Source organism: Lonchura striata, chromosome 26 (assembly GCF_046129695.1).
Source record: "Lonchura striata isolate bLonStr1 chromosome 26, bLonStr1.mat, whole genome shotgun sequence".
Taxonomy (NCBI): domain Eukaryota; kingdom Metazoa; phylum Chordata; class Aves; order Passeriformes; family Estrildidae; genus Lonchura; species Lonchura striata.
The window spans coordinates 3,373,952-3,393,519 of NC_134628.1; the positions used below are offsets into that span (position 1 = coordinate 3,373,952).

General features: G+C 44.0%; 1 protein-coding gene across 1 annotated transcript in view; it reads right to left on the bottom strand.

Moving 5' to 3' along the window:
• The window catches only part of CSMD2 (CUB and Sushi multiple domains 2), a 283,577-nt gene that overhangs the window by 205,968 nt on the left and 58,041 nt on the right, over positions 1–19,568 (bottom strand). Inside the window, exon 5 of the mRNA XM_077788452.1 lies at positions 757–951. Coding sequence (XP_077644578.1) covers positions 757–951 — 195 coding nt within the window. The remainder of the gene's footprint in view (positions 1–756; positions 952–19,568) is intronic.

Genomic DNA, 19,568 nt, shown 5'->3' on the forward strand with positions numbered 1-19,568 from the left:
TGCTGAAGTACACAGGGGAAGAGACTTCAAGAGCAGCAGCAAATGTTTTTGGTAGAACAACACAGATATTTGTGTATTTACAGACACCCCAGCCCCCGTGGGAGCACAATTAGCAAGGCACAAAAAGGAATTTTGAAGTTTCTTTTTTTTTTGTTTTGAAGGGTTGAATTTTTAACCCTTTCGAACCAAGCCCCACATCCTACCCCAAACATCTCACCACACCCCATTTCCAGGGGGATCTTGTTGCTGTGGATTTTTGAAGGGTTTTTTTGTTATTTGGAAGTTGAAGGGTTGGTTTTTTAACCCTTTTAAACCAAGCCCCACACCTCACCCCAACCATCTCACAACACCCATTTCCAGTGGGATCTCGTTTTTCCTGCAGAATTTGAAAGGTTTTTTGTTTGTTTGTTTTGAAGGGTTGGTTTTTTAACCCTTTCGAACCAAGCCCCACACCGTATCCCAAACATCTCACCACACTCCATTTCCAGGGGCAATCTCATTACATCTGTGGAATTTTGAAGGGTTTTTTTTTGTTATTTTGAAGAAAAATGGTTGGGTTTTAACCCTTTCAAACCAAGCCCCACACCCTACCCCAACCATCTCACCACACCCATTTCCAGTGGGATCTCGTTTTTCCTGAGGAATTTTGAAGGGGTTTTTTTGTTATTTGGAAGTTGAAGGGTTGGTTTTTTAACCCTTTCAAACCAAACCCCACACCCCACCCCAAAACTCTCATTCCCAGGGGGGTGTCGTTACCTCTGCAGACGGGGAGAGGGAAATCCCAGGAGGCTCCGTGTCCCGAGCTGGCCTGGCAGGTGAGCAGGGCGTGGCCCTCCAGGAAGAACCCGGGGTTGCAGCTGTACCTGACCCGGTCCCCGATGCTGAAGGTGGTTCCTTGCTGGACCCCGTTCCGCAGCCGCCCCGGGTTCCCGCACGTGTGGCTGGGCAGGGCTGCAAGGGAAGCAGGGCTTGGTTAGGGACAGGGAATTGTCACAGGGCTGGGGTAAATCCTAAGGTAAAATGGAATAATTGCCATTGAAAACAGAATAAAACACTTGAGGGAAGCGAGGTTTGGTTAGGGACAGGGAATTGTCACAGGGCTGGGGTAAATCCTCAGGAAAAATGGAATAATCGTCATTAAAAACAGAATAAACCACTTGAGGGAAGCAGGGGCTGGGGTAAATCCTCAGGTAAAATGGAATAATCATCATTAAAAACAGAATAAACCACTTGAAGGAAGCAGGGGCTGGGGTAAATCCTCAGGAAAAATGGAATCATTGTCATTAAAAACCATTTGAGAAAAGCAGGGCCTGGTTAGGGACAGGGATGAGGTAAATCATCAGGAAAAATGGAATATTCGTCATTAAAAACAGAATAAAACACTTGAGGAAAGCAGGGTCTGGTTAGGGACAGGGAATTGTCACAGGGCTGAGGTAAATCCTCAGGAAAAATGGAATAATTGTCATTAAAATCATTTGAGAAAAGCAGGGCCTGGTTACGGACAGGAATGAGGTAAATCATCAGGAAAAATGGAATATTCATCATTAAAAACAGAATAAAACACTTGAGGAAAGCAGGGTCTGGTTAGGGACAGGGAATTGTCACAGGGCTGGGGTAAATCCTCAGGAAAAATGGAATAATTGTCATTAAAATCATTTGAAGGAAGCAGGGCTTGGTTACGGACAGGGAATTGTCACAGAGCTGAGGTAAATCCTAAGGTAAAATGGAATAATTGCCATTGAAAACAGAATAAAACACTTGAGGGAAGCGAGGTTTGGTTAGGGATAGGGAATTGTCACAGGGTTGAGGTAAATCCTCAGTTAAAATGGAATAATCATCATTAAAAACAGAATAATCTTGAGGAAAACAGGGCTTGGTTAAGGACAGGGAATTTTCACAGGGTTGAGGTAAATCCTTAGGTAAAATTGAATAATTATCATTAAAAACAGAATAAACCACTTGAGGGAAGCAGGGTCTGATTAGGGACAAGGAATTTTCACAGGGCTGGGGTAAATCCTCAGGTAAAATGGAATAATCGTCATTAAAAACCATTTGAGAAAAGCAGGGCCTGGTTAGGAACAATGAATTGTCACAGGGTTGAGGTAAAATGGAATAAAAATGGAATGGTAAAATGGAACTGTAAAAATGGAATGGTAAAATTCCTCAGGTCAAATGGAATAATAATCATTAAAAACCATTTGAAGGAAAGCAGGGTTTGGTTAGGGACAGGGAATTGTCACAGGGTTGAGGTAAATCCTCAGGTAAAATGGAACAGTCATCATTAAAAATCATTTGAGGGAAGCAGGGCCTAGTTAGGGACAGGGAATTTTCACAGGGCTGAGGTAAATCTTAGGAAAAATGGAATAATTGCCATTGAAAATGGAATAATCCACTTGAGGGAAGCAGGGCCTGGTTAGGGACAGGGAATTGTCACAAGGCTGAGGTAAATCTTCAGGAAAAATGAAATAATCATCATTAAAAACAGAATAATCCACTTGAGGAAAGCAGGGCCTGGTTAGGGACAGAGAATTGTCACAGGGCTGAGGTAAATCCTCAGCTAAAATGGAATAATCATCATTAAAAACCATTTGAGGGAAGCAGGGCCATATAGTAATCCATTTGGGGGAAGCAGGGCCTGGTTAGGGACAGGGAATTTTCACAGGGCTGAGGTAAAATGGAATAAAAATGGAATGGTAAAAATGGAATGGTAAAAATGGAATGGCAAAATTCCTCAGGTAAAACTTCTCTGGGAAATCCATCCCAGCCCTCACAGAGAGGAATTTCTTCCTAACTGCTAAACTCTCCCTCTCAATTTTATATCACTTGATTGCATTTGGTTATTTAGCTTGAGTTGATTAAACCCAGCGTTCACATTTTTCAACAGGCCCTGCAATACAAGCAGGGTTGTTTTACACCTTAAATCCACCCAAAACCCAGCAAAACACTGCCTGGCAAAAAAACCCCAATGCTTCAGTTCACCAGGATTTATAATTCTCACTGTTTAATCCAGATTTCACACACTTGCATCAAACCAGACTCAAGCACAGCTGGACCCAGCTCCACTTAAAGCAAAACAGAGCCCAATAAAATCAGGGGAAATGTGGCATACTCCAGCCGAAGATGGGAAAGCTGCAGCTGAAATGCCAATAAATCCTCAGGCAGTGCTTCTGCACAGCACTTCCAGGGAATTTAAACAAACCCCCAGCTTCCCAGCAGCCACTCCAAAAGAGATCAACTCCAATCACAGTTTTAGAGGCCGGTAAAAACCCCGAGCAAAGACAAGCAAGCCTAAAAATGAGTTCATCAAACTGAAATCAGGCCCTTGTGCAGCGTCTCCAGGGATGGATCCTTTTCGTTAGGGCTGGGAGGGCAGAGGAGAGCCCTGGTCACACTCAGTGCTGGAAAATGATCCATTTTCTGCGAGAGGAAAAGGAAAATGATGCCCTGGCACACACAGAGAGGGATAAAACCCCGGCAGAGCTGGGGAGATGGGACATCAATCCCCAGTGCTGAGGGAATTCCTACTGTGGGCAGCACTTTGGGATGGGGAGTGGGATGTTCCTGCGGATTCCTGACAGGAGGCGAGGGAAGGGTTAATCCCAAATGGACACAGGAGCAGTTCCCTGCTCCCAGAGAGAGCACCTGGGGCTGTGGTGAGCCCAGGCCTGGAAATTCTGCAATGAGACATCACCTGCAATGGGATTTATGCTAATGTCATGTTCAGATCACTCCTGAGCTGCTTCAGTCAGGTTTTGGGGTTTTTCTGCTGTGACTCTGAGCTCTGCTCACACAGAGTCTCCCCAGGTCCAATTTTAGGGTTTTTTCTGCTGTGCCCATGAGCTCTGCTCACACAGAGTGTCCCCAGGTCCAATTTTAGGGTTTTTTCTGCTGTGACTCTGAGCTCTGCTCAAACAGAGTGTCCCCAGGTCCAATTTTAGGGTTTTTTCTGCTGTGACTCTGGTCTCTGCTCACACAGAGTCTCCCCAAGCACAGTTTTGGGGTTTTTCTGCTGTGACTCTGAGCTCTGCTCACACAGAGTCTCCCCAGGTCCAATTTTGGAGTTTTTCTGCTGTGACTGTGAGCTCTGCTCACACAGAGTGTCCCCAGGTCCAATTTTAGGGTTTTTTCTGCTGTGCCCATGAGCTCTGCTCACACAGTGTCCCCAGGTCCAATATTAGGGTTTTTTTCTGCTGCACCTGCAAGGTCTGGTCACACACAGTGTGCCAAAGCTCAGTTTTTGGGGATTTTCAGGGGGGTTTCTGCTGTCCCTGTGAGCTCCGGTCACATCTGAGTGTCCCCAAGCCAAGTTCTGGGATGTTCTGCTGTAACTCTGATCTCTGGTCACATCTGAGTGTCCCCAAGCCCAGTTTTGGGATGTTCTGCTGTAACTCTGATCTCTGGTCACATCTGAGTGTCCCCAAGCCCAGTTTTTGGGGCTCCAGCCCCCCCCCAGCCCCTCCCTGCACACCACCAGGGGCAGATCCCAGCTCCTGACACCATTTCTTGCCCCCAAACCCATTATTTCCACCCTCCCCCAAAGCCCCTGGAGCTGGGAGGTTCCACCTGGAGATTTTCCTGCCCAGGCAGGTTCTGGGAGCAGGGGCTGCTGTCAACCAAGCGGGTGGAAAATCAGCCCAGAACTAACATTTCATTTTTTGTAATGATACGCAAACCCCCAATTTAATTAAATTACCAATGCCACTTTTTTTTTTTTTTAATGAACCCATTCCTGCTTTTATGCTTCCATCCTTTAAAATTAATGAGTAGAACTCTGCTATAAATAAAAATCCATCATTTTTAAAAGTCAATCTCTACCATGAGCTGCTCTCTACTTAATGAACTGTGAAGAATCAGACAACCCTGACCTGCATGGGATCTTAAAATCAGACTTGAGAAAAACAGATCTCAGATTAAAATTCTGCTTCACTGAGCTGCCTGCACGTTTCAGATCTTGTTCCAGGAGGGGAGGCACAGCAGCTTTGGGGGGAGCAGCATTAACCCCCCACTGCCCTGGGTGGCTGCAGGGAGCTTGGATTGGGGTTTTTAAATCACCCGAGTGCAGGAGATCTTCAAATTCCTGCTGATGGAGAGAGAAAAATTACTCCAGAGGGGTTGGAGTTACATCCAGAGCTGGTACCAGGTGAGGGCTCATGGAAACTCTGATTTCCCATCCTGAAGTGCCCAAGGCTGGGTTGGAAAGGGTTTGGGGCACCCTGGCACAGTGCAGGTGTCCCTGCCACGGCAGGGGTGGGATGGGATCAGCTTTAGGTCCCCTCCCACCCAAACCAGTTTGGGATCCAAACAGGAATTGCAGAAATCTCCCTTCCCCTCAGAGGGGAAGAGCAGAGCCCAAGGACAAGGGTACTAGAGCTTCACAGGCCTCACAGAATTCCCAGAATTCCTGGAATTCCCAAAATTCCAGCCTCCTCAGGGCAGAAAAAGGTCCCGAATTCCAACCCTCAGCCAACCCCACCATGGGCACCACTGAACTGTCACAGAATCACGGGATATGACTATCTGCAGGTGCTTTTATCGAGAGCTCTGGGAGTCAGGGGTGCAGACCCAAATCTGACTCCGACACGAAGATCTTTAAGGTCCCTTGCAACCCAAACCCCTCTGTGATCCTGAGATTTCACCCTGGGAGCACCACCCAGCATCCTCCTTCATCCACACGTTTATCCTCTTCCTCCTGCGAGCGCCAGAGCAGATCTGGCTCCCAGATTTCACAGGCTGAACTCGAAAGGGGAACTGGAGATTTGAGATATTTCCATCACCCCATTCCCTGAGCTGCTGCAGACCTCCCAGAACTGCTGATGTGTACCTCAGCCCACTGATTTTCATTTTTTACCTCCCTTTCTCCCTGCTCTTTTGAACTGTGAGCTGCTGCAGAGCTCCCAGAATTGCTGATCGACACCGGAATCTTCCTCCCATCCACCTCGAGTTCTCACATCCATTTCTTTCTTTCCACTCTTTTTAACCAGGCTGCTCCCAACTTCTCCTCATCCCAGGATGCCTCCACACTGCGAGTTTTCAACATCAGGAGCTTTCACAACCTGGTGCTCGTCAAGCTGTGCCTCCTTGTTCCAGTTCATTCGAAATTAATTAGGAGGTTTTAAGTCATTAGATGTGACTCAACGCATCCTTGGCCACAGTCCCACCATCACAACGCATTCAGCCTAATTACATCAGCCTCTCCCAGGCCCCCAAAGCTCTCATTGTCAGCAGGGAAAGAAAAGGGAAAAAAAAATTAAAAATAAAGAGATGCTTCTCTCCTTGCTCACTATCAGCTCCTTGACCTGTCCCAGGGGCTTTCAAACCAAACCCAAATCCATCCTCACACCCCCATGAGGAGAAACCTTCCCTGCTTCCTCTTCCAATTCACCTCCAGCTCCATTTTCTCTGTTGATGTTGCTGGGATGTGAAACAAGCCCGAGGTTTGGGCTCTATTACCCTATTTACATAGCTAAAAGCAGCTTTTTAATGGCTCGAATCACCCGGGCTGAGATTTCCACGCTATCATTGTTCTAACCTTGAAATCTTATCAAGGAGCACAACTTTGATGATATGAGGCTGTTCATCACATCTCTGCATTCCCCACTAATTTCCATCCCTAATAAAAGAGGAAGGAAGGCGAGGCAGGCAGCAATAATTCATAAATCCCACGGAACGGGGCTGCACAGAGCACACAGAAATAACAAAATCATTGACCTCAAGCACTTGGCTCAGGCAGCGCTGCACACACGGCTCCAAATTAATCCCCACTCTGGTTTGAAATTTTTTTTTTTTAACCATTCTTTGCGTTTTCCTGCCTTTCCTGGATTTTTGGAGGCGGTTGGAAATCAAGATATCCACAGGAATCAACAGGAGAGTCAGGGCAGGGAGATAGATAACCTCCTAATGAGCCAGCCTGCACTGAATCTGAGAAAATCAAGGGAAAAAAACAGATTTTTAAATGACGATATCCCTAAGATTTCCATCACAATTCAAAAATTAAGTGGACATCCATGGAGGATGTGGAGAGTGTAGGAATAGATCCACACAGAGCCATTTCCTCTCACCCTGCATCCATAACTTTTGGGCCAAGTACCCCAGGGATACTCCAGGACTGTCTGAGATATTTCAGCAGTGTTTTAGCACAATCTGCTTTAGTTCAGAAGAGTTTTAATCTTCACAAGAACTGTCCAGAGTGTGCTACAGTAAAGGAAATAAATGGGATCGCTTTCATTTCATTTTGTCCTTTTCTTTTTTTCGTGCCATGATTTGTTTCCAGTACAGCCAGAGATAAAACTAAATGGAAACTACTTTTTTTCCCCTCCTCCAATATTTCTCTGTTCCCTAAAAAGCAGCCAGAAAGTTACTTTTGGATAACAGCAGCCAAATGGGTTCGTCATCCATCTTGTTTGTGTTTCTGGCCCTTTTTGGGTGGATTTCTTTTTTTCCTCTTTGCAAACTCCGTTTCAATTTCCCTTTCTGGAATGTGCCTCAGCAACTCCTGAGCAACTTCAGTGCAACTTCCAAGGGGATCCCGAGGCTGGCAGAGGGGGAGCTTGGCTTTGCTGGAATCATCACCAGCTGCAGGAGCAGCAGCAGATGTGAGGCAGGAGAGCAGCGGGGCCAGGGGAAACTGAGGAACAAACGACCCCAGAGTGGGGCATGTGGGGAGCAGCCTCAGCAGCCGGGGCTGTCTGCCACCCCTCATCCAGACTTTCAGAGAAATCCAGACTTTCGGAGAAATCCAGCACTGGCTGAGCACAGCAGAGGAAACCTCAGAGTAAAAATGTGGGAAAATGCCTCATAGTAAAAAGTCTTATAGTAAAAATGTGAAAAAATAGTAAAAAAACTCTGGATTCAGGGAAGAAATTATGTTGCCTGTTCTAGATCAGAAAGCTGAAGGATAGCTTTATTAAAATATCACATTAATATACTATTTAAAGAGATCCTATCCTATTCTACATACTTACTTCTTACTTACCCATCTAACTCAAACTCGTGACTCTGCTGAGAGTCCAGCCCAGCTGGATCCATTGGTCACTGACCCCAAACAACTTCACCAGAATCCACCCCAGCCATCCCTGCAGGTGAACAATCTCCACACCACATTGCACATGGGGAGAACAAAGGAGCAGAGATAAAGATTGTTTTCTCTTCTTCTCCCTGTGCTTCTCCTGAGGGACAGAATTCTGTCTGTCTGTCTTTCCAGAGAATGTCGATGTCTTGGAATGAAGATCCAGATCCCAGGATCAGGCCATGGTTTGGGTTGGGAGGGGACTTAAATCTCATCCCCACCCACCCCTGCCATGGGGACACCTCCCACTGCCCCAGGCTGCTCCAAGCCCCATCCAGCCTGGCCTTGGGCACTTCCAGGGATGCAGGGGCAGCCCCGGCTGCTCTGGGAATTTCATCCCAGCCCTCTGAAGAGGAATTTTCCCCTCTCTCTAATCCAACCCTCCCCTCTGGCAGTTTTGAAATCGAGATTTTCGGAGTTCACTTGAGCTAACAAAATTATTGTATCGTGAAAGAAACCTCTGCCATGGTACAAAGGGCAGAGGGAAATGTAAATCTTTGGAGCTTCCTGCATAAAAGACAATCCAGAGAAGACCAGGGGATGCAAAGAACCCAGATAAGGAGACCCCTCTGTCTTCAATCATGTCAAGGCTGACAGACATACTCAGGTAAAACCCCAAAGGACCAAAAGTGCATGCGCAGAGGGGAAAAGATCAAAAGTTCAATCCAGAGGAAGACCACGATCTTCAGCCTCAGAAGACCACCAGAGATCCCCATGGGACCACCACAGCAAACCAGGCATGTCCAGAAGGGCGTGGACCTGTTTAGCATGAGAGAGGAGGACAGGCGGGGCCAGGGGTTGGATATGCATAGAAAAGTTGTGTAATGTATTGCACATGGAACACTTTTGGGAATAAAGGTGTGGGACAGAGGGCAGCTCGGGGCACAAGTTTTTGGAGAGCGATCTCGCTCGTGCCGGGCGCTGACATACATACCCACTTCAGAACTACATCGAGTTGTAGTCTATTTATTTATTCCACGTATCTCTTCAGTTTGAGACCATTCCCTCCATGCCCTGGTGGGAATTTCGGAAATGTGGCCACAGGAACCCTGTGCTGGCCCTGCAGAACAGCCTCACCCTGGCCCACCTCCAGAGCCTCAGCCAGCAGCAGCAGGATCCTCTGCAGGGATGTGGTTATCCCCCTGAAGGATGTGTTTGTCAGGGATGTGTTTATCCCCCCGAACAGCTCCAGCCTCCCAGTGCCACAACACTTGAGCAGGGCTTAATTGAAAGGAGCTGCTGAAGTGTTTTGCTGAGCAGGAATGGCTTTAAGTGTGTGTTTAAAGGCTCCACTGAGCTGGCATTTAACAGCTGCAGAGTGACTCCACAACCTTTCCCCGGGGAAGAGGGGAGGTTCTGCATCCCCTCCCTCCCTCCCTGAGCCCAGGTTTAACCATTCCACGGTGCCGGGAAAATTCATCCACAAACACCAGAGGTTTGTGTCCAAAAGGGAGACAGAGGAGTCCTGGAACTTTACTGGAATAAATGGAGAAGCTATGGGGTATTTCCATGGGGTCTCTCACACTTTTAGAGGATGCAGCCTCCATTTTATCCCAATTTCCCAGCTGCATTTCCCTTCTCTCTTTCCCCACTGGCTGAAGTACTTGACAGGTTCAGACTTCCCAAATCACCTAACACAGACCCCCTTCTAATATTTACCCCCTTTTTCTTTTCCTTGTGTCTTTTTTTCCCTCTAAATCCAGGGATTTAGCACAGTTTGAGTGAGTAGCAGTCTGTGCCAACTAGTGGAATTCTTAAGGAATTTTTGATTATTCCACTTTCACCTCTCCATATGTGAACTTTTCTGCCATCAGTCTGTTTGTAAAACAAAGACACTCTCACTGCTCTCAGAGGGAAGCACAGAAAGTGCAGCACCCAGAGCAGCAGCAGCACCCGGAGAGCAGAGCAGGCACCAAACTGATGCCTTAGGCTCTAGCTTTCATATTTTCCAGATTCTGAACTCCATATAAAGTGTCAGCAAGTTCTCCTCATAGCTCAGCCACACAAATCAACTTCCAACCCCAGAACCAAGGACACCGTGGCAGCTTTGGGCCCAAAAAGTGCAAAGAGGGAGTGGAGGAGAGCAACCTGGGAGGGTGGGACTGCACAACATGGAGCTGGAATTGGACAGTTAACCCAATATAAAAATAAAACTTATAAAAGTGTAAAACTCGTGACTTGGGTCCATCTTGGGTGTAGCCTTGGCTGGGCACTTGGGACAGAGGGGGAAATGTCCTTTTAAAGACCTTTTAATAAATCCCTGCTTTATTCCTTTAACTCTGTCCAGCCTTGTGGGAATCCAGAGCTTCCCTCTGGCTGCCCTGGCAGGTCTGGGACCCTGGCAGGGGTCAGGAACCCCCCTGGACAGAGCCCCCAGAGACACTGGCTGTGATCTCTGCCCATGCAAAAGAGTTTTCAATCTTACAGGATCAATTACCAGCTCTGAGTGTTTGATATCAGTAAGAATTAAGCATGGCACGGGTGCAAAAGTAAAATTTTAGGATTCTAGATGAGGGGTCCAAAGGGGACAAGATGGAGGAAATTGGGTGTGCCTTGTCTTTTTTCTCCTTCTTCATGCCCTCCATGTCTCACTGTGGTGTTGGCATTTTTCTGTTGGTTCAGGCTGGGGACACACTGTCCAACGTAGGTGACAGATATTGGCACGTTCTTGTAAATCCAGCCCAGGGAGTTTCTGGTATTGAATGTTTGTCACATCCCACTGAGGGCAGAGCCCCACACGCTGCCCTGCAGGACAGAGCTGGGCAGGGCAGCAGAACATGTGAGAGATCAACAGAATAAACAACCTGGAAACCAGCACAGACCAATTATGGCTTCTGCTTTGGCAGCGGGGCTGACAGACAGAGACTTTCTACAATCTCGGGATCATCAATACCTCAGATTCCGACACAGCCTCTGTTCCAGGGAGCCTCTTTAGGCAGCAGAGCAGAGCAGGACGGAGCTGAGCTGCCAGGGCAGGTCAGGCTCTCGCTCCATCCCACCCACCAGGCCTGGCAGCTCCGTGTGGGATCACTCTGAGGTGCCCCTGCTCCGTCTGAGCTGATCCCACACTGACACTGGGTGCCAGTGTTGGTCTGCTCTGCTCCTCACTGGAGCCAGCCCTGGCCAAGGAACACTCTTTGTTCTGGGGGAAAAAAAAGCCACTTCCAACTTTAGAGGCCACATTGTTCAGCTGCTCATTGATCTCCTCTGGCTGTTGGCTCCTCACCCAGGAGCGGGGGCTGCAGCCAGCTCCATCTGCTAAATAAATAAATATAATACTGAATAAATAAATATTGCACCACAGCACAGCATTCCTGGGCTTTCCAGCCCTCTCTGCAACGGGCTGGGCTGCAAGGGCAGGGCTGGGGACACAGCCAGCGTCCCTGGGTGTCACCTGGCTGTCCCCAGAGCATCACACACGGCTCAGTTCTCCCTCACTGCCAGCTTCCACAGAATTCACAGAATTATTGGGTTGGAAGAGACCTTCAAAATCGAGTCCAGCCCAGCCCCAGCCCCTCAACTCAACCCTGGCACCCAGTGCCACATCCAGGCTTGTTTTAAATACACCCAGGGATGGTGACTGCACCACCTCCCCGGGCAGCCATTCCAGAACTTTATCACAATTTCTGTGAAAAACTTCTTCCTAATACCCAACCTGGATTTCCCTGGGGCAGCTGAGGCTGTGTCCTCTGGTTCTGTCAGCTCCTGGAGAAAGAGCCCAGCCCCAGCTGGGCACAGGCACCTTTCAGGGAGTTGTAGAGTGATGGGGTCAGCCCTGAGTCTCCTTTTCTCCAGGCTGAGCACCCCCAGCTCCAAATTCCTCACGGGGTTTGTGTTCCCAGCCCCTCTCCAGCCTCGTTGCCCCCTCAAGCATTTCACTGTCCTCCCCAAACGGAGGGGCCAGAAGCCTTTTGGAAGGGCAGGCGAGGATTTCACAGCACATTCCTGCTCTCCCTTCTTCCCAAGTGAGGAGACGGAGCCAGGTCAGCTCCACCGAGGTTACCCCGTGAGTAAAGCTCAGGGCTGGGGCCAGAACTCCCCGGAATTCACAGCTTCCACTTGCTTCAGCTCCTCCCAGGCTCCGTAAGGTCTGCCTCACACCCACAGACACACAGGGATAAACTTGTTTGTTTTCATTTCCCAACTGCCTTGGGAATTGATCCCTTCTCGTTTAGCCCCCCTCACATCTTTCTCTGCTCCTTCTTTGGGAAGCCTGGCTACCTAAAATCACCAAATGCTCAATATTTTGTAGAAAAGACTCCCCAGGACATCAACCTCCCAGAGCAGGAGGTGAAGCAGAGAGGGAGAGCACAGAAATTGTGGGAAGTGCCCTTGGGAAGAGGGAAAAATGAAATATTACACCACTGACATCAAAATATGACACAAAAAGCCAAAGGAAGCTGAGCTGGCAGTGCAGCCACCTCACATCAACACCCAGGAACCAAAACCATCCCAAGGATGGTGCCACGAACAGCCCACAGAGCTGCCACAGCAATTTTGGTCACCAGCTGCCTGCAGCTCTACAGACTCATTATTAATTTGTGGTCATAACTGATGAAAAATAAAAACCCCAAACCTCCAGATGGTAATTTTATCCCCTTCACTGCAGACACAGCTCGAGTGATCCAATTATGTCATAAAAACACACGCTGGGCTCAGCACAGGCAGCGCTTGGGAAGGGCTCAGCTCTTGTAGCTGCACGTGGGATCTCCCCAGTGCCTGAATCTATTCAGGGACAAGAATTTCTCCTGATTTCAGCAAAACCTCACTCTGATTTTTGTGGCTCAGGTTGACAGATTCCCACTAGAAGTTACACAGCCCAGCCTTGGTAGGCTTGCTTTTCGGGGGAGAAACTTAAAAATGTGTATCCAACTGCAAGCTGCAACGCGCTTCTTGCAGGAGCTCTGCTCCAGAAGTGCGAAGGCAGAGCTTCAAAATTCTTTTTGAGCATCCAAATATAACTTTGGGCTTGAGCTCACCCAACCAACCTGGCTCCCTTTGGGATTTAGGTGCTTACCAGTCCTGGAAATACCAGAATATTCCCTCAGTGGATGACTGAGGCATCCATCCCCATTGCTGCTTCAATCCCATTGCTGTTTCAGACAGGAACAGGCTCTTTTAAGGAGCTCAGGCCTGCCCTGTCTTTTCTTCCATAATCTCAACCTATTTAATGGAGAGCTAAAAGATAATTCCACAAGCTAAGATTGAGGTGGGCAGGGCAGGGAAGAGAGGAAATGACCACAGGATTAATCAAAGGAGGAAAAGCCAAAATTGCCATCATTTGAGCTTCTGTGCTGGGCTCTGGGCTCTTGAATCCCAAAGGCAGAAAAAGGGAGCCAGGTTGGTTGAGTGAGATAAAATCCAAAGTTTTATTTTGACTCTTATAAAGAATTTTGAAGCTCTGCCTTCACACTTCTGGAGCAGAGCTGCAGAGCTTCGGGAAGGTCCAACCCCACCAGGAACTTTGCCAGGATGGAAAACCTGAGTGCTGGCAGTGCTGTCCTGTGAAAAATGCGTATTTTGTGATTGGCTTTTTGCAAATGTTACAATGAACATTATAGGTGTAATGTTAGAAAGTTGTGCTGTATTAATTCTCTTAAGTAGTGTGGTAAATATAGTTTTAGGTTACAGTATAATGTTAAAATAGAGACTATGTATGTGGGGGGAGTTTCTTTTTTTAGGAATGAAATACTCTCTTTGAGGAACACCTAAATCTTCCAAAGAAAAGGAATTTATGGTTTTCTTATCAGAAGAAGCTAATTTCTTCAGGCCTTGCTCAGACTCGAAGATGCCATGGGGATTGAAGGAAACATTTGACATACAACAGACAGAGTTTCTTGTTTTAAACAGAATGTATGCATAACAATAAAATATATGCAACAAGTGTATTGGTTTAAGGGTGATTCCTTTGTTCTCAAGGGATGCTTTTGGTGACTCAGTGTCCAAGAGCATCTGGACGTCCATAATTCTTTGCTTTTTATTGTCTTGTAATTGTTCTAACTCTAAACTTTATAACTCTAATTGTGTTATTATTTTTAGAACCATTTTATTATTATTAAACTTTGAAAATTTGAAAAACCAAGTGATCGGCATTTTTCACATGTCCCAAAACCTTTCCCAAAAATCAGGGATGCAGGGAGAGATACCAAGCACATAAGGAGTTTGTTGCCCTGATTTTTAAAAGTGTTCCATTTTCTTTTATGGTTCTTTTGAAAGTTTTAAAGTTCTCATAAAACTTCTTTAGCCTTCTGAAAATATTTATGTATTTGAGAGTCAGAGTTCCCACACAATTTCGTGGATAAATAGAATATTTACATATTTGTCCGAGGTGGAGAGAAATGATTGATTAGTCCTTGGAGCAGTGCGGTTGGAGAGGTGGTAATTCCATCCTCCCATCCACGGTCACCTTTGGAATTCTAGAAATACCAGATGTTTGAATAAAACTGGATTTTTTTTGGATTTACCAAGCTTTGTGTACTCATTTCATGTCCAAAATCAACAGGAGTGCTCCCATCCCTCCTTTTACTCAAAACCCACCTCGTTCCCTCCTCTCTCCCTGCACAAGACACTTGGGAAGCTTCCCTCAAAATCTGGGTGTTTATCCCAGATTTATTGGGAATAAAAGTTCCAAACAGCTCATGGAGACCTTAAATGCCCCAAGAATACACGCAGGAAGATGTTACAAATGAGAAATAAATCTATATATCCATACTGCAAGGCACCTACTGTACAAACATTGTCATGGAAACAGGACTCGGATCTGCTTTAAAGGACAGGGAGCAAGTGGGAAGAGAAAGGCCTGGACTGAACCCAAAAAAACCCCAGATAAAACCCCTCACAACGGGCCGGAATCTTCTGCAGAGCCCAGAATTCCATAAAAATCAGAGTGTCAGGGGCTGCACAACCCAGACAGGCTCACCACACCAACCTGACTCCCAAAACTTCCCTTTCCCATCTGATTTCTTCACCAAAAAAATCAGAATATCCTCGCTCTGATCCCAGCTACGGCTTCCAAGGCTGGAGCCTGCCCCTGGAATTTCCAGGGGGAATTTCAGGGCTCCGATTGCTGCTCACACAAATTGCTCCAGGGCTTTGTTGTGCTCTGCTCCATTGCCCTTGCAGCAGAACATGGATTTTTCTGTAAAATATCCAAATTCCAGCTGCTTTGGCCTGCTGAGGATCTGCTCATGCAGAATTACAAATGTAGAACGAGGAATTTGACTTCCAGGAAGGTTTTTTTTTTTCCCTCCTAAATTCTTTCCTTAGCAGCCACCAGCTCCTGAGGACACAGAATTCCATTATTGGAATACTGGGAGATGGTTTGGGATAAAAACACCAGGACTTGGTTGGGAATTCCCATCAAAACACAAGTAATGGGATTATTGCTAGGGAATAAATAAATTTTTTCCTCCCATTCTGTGCTGGTTTAATTTTATAGGATGAGAGCTGGCATTGAGGAGCGGGGTAAAAACAATATTTATTATTCTAAGGTGGGAAAAAAGATTCCTCCAGTTTAGTTTATAGCAATAAATCCAGAAATATTTATAAATATATAACAAAATGTCTGGAATATGAACTCCAGGATGGTCTGGGCACTCTGACAAAACACAAATCCAACAATTTCTGACACGGACTGTGGAACAAACTGCTCCCATTTCTCTGGGTAATTCTGGAATCACCTCTCTGTCAGTTCCACTAAGATTTTGGAGACTCCTGGGCTGCAGATCCTGTTTTTTCCCCTCCCAGCGAGCAGGGTTTGTGTAAGTTTGGATCTGAAAGGAGAACTGGAGAATCCAGGGCGGCTCCAGTGCCCACCGCAGACATTCCTGAGCTCCAGCCAAGCCCTGCACTAAAGGGATTCAATCTGCAGGAGGGGAAAATTCACAGAATTCAATGGCACAGCAATGGGGGAAAAAAAAAATAATTCCAGCAGCAAAACCAACTCTGGAAGGGATGGAGGGGTTGGGAAGAGGCTGAAGCAGGAGATGTTCCCAAATCCAGGGGAAAAATTGACTTTTTATTTTCACTTTTTTTTTAAATATTGTTGCACATATATTTTTTATTTGCACAGGTGGGACACCCAGCTATGGGTGAAAAACCACCAGAATGAAGTAAAAATGGGGAGGGAAATTAAAGGAAATAAATATTCCTGCTAATATGCTTCCTCCACAAGGCCAGGGCAAAACAATAAATTCATTATCATCACAAATCAACTAATTTCGTGAAATTCAGATTTATTCCTCCAACAAGGGGATCAAATTTCCACACTCCCACCTCCAGCAGGGCCCAGAGGGAAATGATGGACCCTGCAGATAAAAATTCCAGTTAAATCTCAGCTTCCCCACAGTAATAAATAAGTAATCTAAGGACAAATTCCTCCTAAAAACCATCAGGGAGGAATCAAAAGTGCTCTGGGTGGGTTTTGGGCTTCTTTGGAAGCGTTTCCGGAGCCTTTCGGAGCAGCCTCCTTCTCTGGCCTCGCCCTTGGTGCCAGGCTGGGAACACGCTCGTGGGATGCCAGGGCCAAATTCCAGGGATGCCGCTGCCAAATTCCCAGCCCCAAAAATGGGATTTCTCCTCCTCGGATTTCGGCACCGGGATCTCAGGGATTTCATCGTTTCGGCCCTCAGGCCGGAAGGGGAGCCCCGAATTCCATGGGGTTTGCTGGGATCCCACCAGTGCCGTGGATGGATGGAAGGGGGAGGCGGGAGGGGCCGGAGCCAGCAAGGGAGAAACACCTGATCGACATAAATTAATGTTTCTAATTAGAATATTCAAATAGGGAGCTTTTATGCTTATTTTATTGGTATATTTAATCTATATATTTATATATGTAATATATTTAATATATGTTTCATATACATTTGATCTATTACCTATATATTTAATATATATTTAATATATATGTAATATATTTCTTATTGATTTAAAGGTGTATAGGTTTATAGGTAGTTTATATGTTTATTGGTAGATTTAATAGACATTTAATATATTTTTAATATATATGTAATATATTTAATATATAATTGATATATTGAATATATATTTAATATATATGTAATATATATGTAGTATATTTAATATAGATTTAAAGGTATATAGGTTTATAGGTAGCTTATATGTTTATTTCATTGGTATATTTAATATATATTTTATATATATTTGAAGGTATATATGTTTAAATTTTATATATTATTTAATATAGATTTAAACATATCTTTAATATATTTAATAAATATTTAATATATATTTACTATATATAATTTATTATATTTATTTATTATTTAATATATTTAATATATATTTAATATATATTTAATATATATTTAATATATAATATATTTAATATATAAAATATACTTTATATATTTATTATAGATTATTTAATACATATTTCTTTATTATTTAATAAATATTTAATATATTAATGTATATTTCATATGTTAATATATGCCATTTATATACTTATTTATTATATGTAAAGATGATGAATATGTTAATATATCTGCTATATAATTACATAGTATGTATAATTCTATAATATAGATATTATATGTTATATAATTATATAATATATAATGATATACTATATAATTATATAATATATATCTATAATATATAATGATATATATTTATATATCATTATATATTATAGATATTATATATAATTATATAATATATAGTATATAATTATATAATATATAATTGTATATATTGTACTTATATAATATAAAAATATAGAATATATTCATACTTTGCCTATATTGTATATTAATATTTATTATCATTGTCTAATTATATATAGCAGGAGTATTATATTACATATTGTTCGATATTTTCTAAATTTTAATTTCTATGATTTAATAAATTATTCTAACATAATATTAATACATTTGCTAAATATCTTTTAAAATCACCTCTCAGGTTGTTCCTAAGCGCTGGGTGGGACCGGGGAACATTCCAGGGGCACAATCTGAGCTGGAAAAGCCAAAATTCACCTTCCTGAGGGGGTTTTGTTGGGAATTGTTGGGAATTGTTGGGTTTTTTTTGTGGAAAACCCACAGGACACCAACCCTCTTCACTAAATCCCTATTAAATGTCCCCAAATTCCTCCCCCGGGAATTGATCAGGGTGGAATTCCACTCCTCCCATCTCTCGGAAGCCCAACCTAAACCCCAGCAGAAGGAATTTGATGGCAGAGCCAATAAAAATTTCAATTTAAAGGAAATTAATGCCTTAAATAACAGATTTGAGTCTCCATCTCTTGCATAAATTAAAGGTCATGCACTCAGCTCTTCCAAACTCAATTATTTCCCTCCTAATGACGTTTATACAGAACATTAAATGGGCAAATCAAACTGAAACCATCCCTCTTGACCAGCTGGAGTTGGAATAATGACGAACAACGACGTTCTCTGCCCAGAAAATAAAAATATTTCCGAAAATCCTCATTTTTCCTGAGAGCTGATGGCCACTGATTTGCTGTTGGAATGTTCAGGATCCTCCAAATTCCCTTTCAGAAATTCCATTTTATCCCTTTCAAGTGGGCATCGCTCCTATCAACCCTCCACATCTGCTAATTAAGCACTCTTCAGTAATTAAAGTTCTTGCAGTATAAAAAAAAATTAAGAATTAGGAGGCGATCATTAGGGATTAAACACTCCCAGCACAAAGGGGGAATGTGGAAACAAATTTGCAGGAACAAATTGGGACCTGTTGCAATTTTCTGCACAGAATTGGGGGATTTACACGAAATTTTCCTGATTTTGGTGGGTTTTTCACTTTGTCGCTGAAATTACTGGAAGATGAAATAACTGGATAATTATGGTTTAGTTCAGCTTTTTACTTTATTTGGAGTTGTTGAATTACCTGTTATTTTACACCAGTTTTTACCAGCACCTACAGCAAAAAAACAAAAAAAGCCTTTCCAAGGTGTGGATAATAATAATAACAATAGTAATAACAATAGTAATAACAATAGTAATAACAATAGTAATAACAATAGTAATAATAATAATAATAATAATAATAATAATAATAATAATAATAATAGTATAAGAATAAATAATTCTCATAAAATTTCAGAGTTCCTATTCATGGTTAGTATTCCCTGACTTTTCTTCTAATCCCAGCCAGGGGTTAGGAGGGTTTGGGCCACTTAATCTTCCAAATCAACTGAAATCTTTTTGGGTCTAAAAATCTGAATTGTGGGCTTTGAAAACTTGATTTTTGGGCTTTGGAAACCTGAATTTTGGGCTTTGAAAACCTGAATTTTTGGGCTTTGAAAACCTGAATTCTGTGCTTTAAAAATCTGAATTCTGGGCTTTAAAAATGTGAATCCTGAGCTTTTATTTTCCTGTCGATGTGTTGTGCTCAGTGATCTCATTTCCATGTTTGAGTTGCTCCTAAAATCCCCAGCAAAATGAACCCGTTTAAAGCACCAAAATGGGACAAATTTTGCACCAAAATGGGGCAAATTAAACACCAAAATGGGCCAAATTCA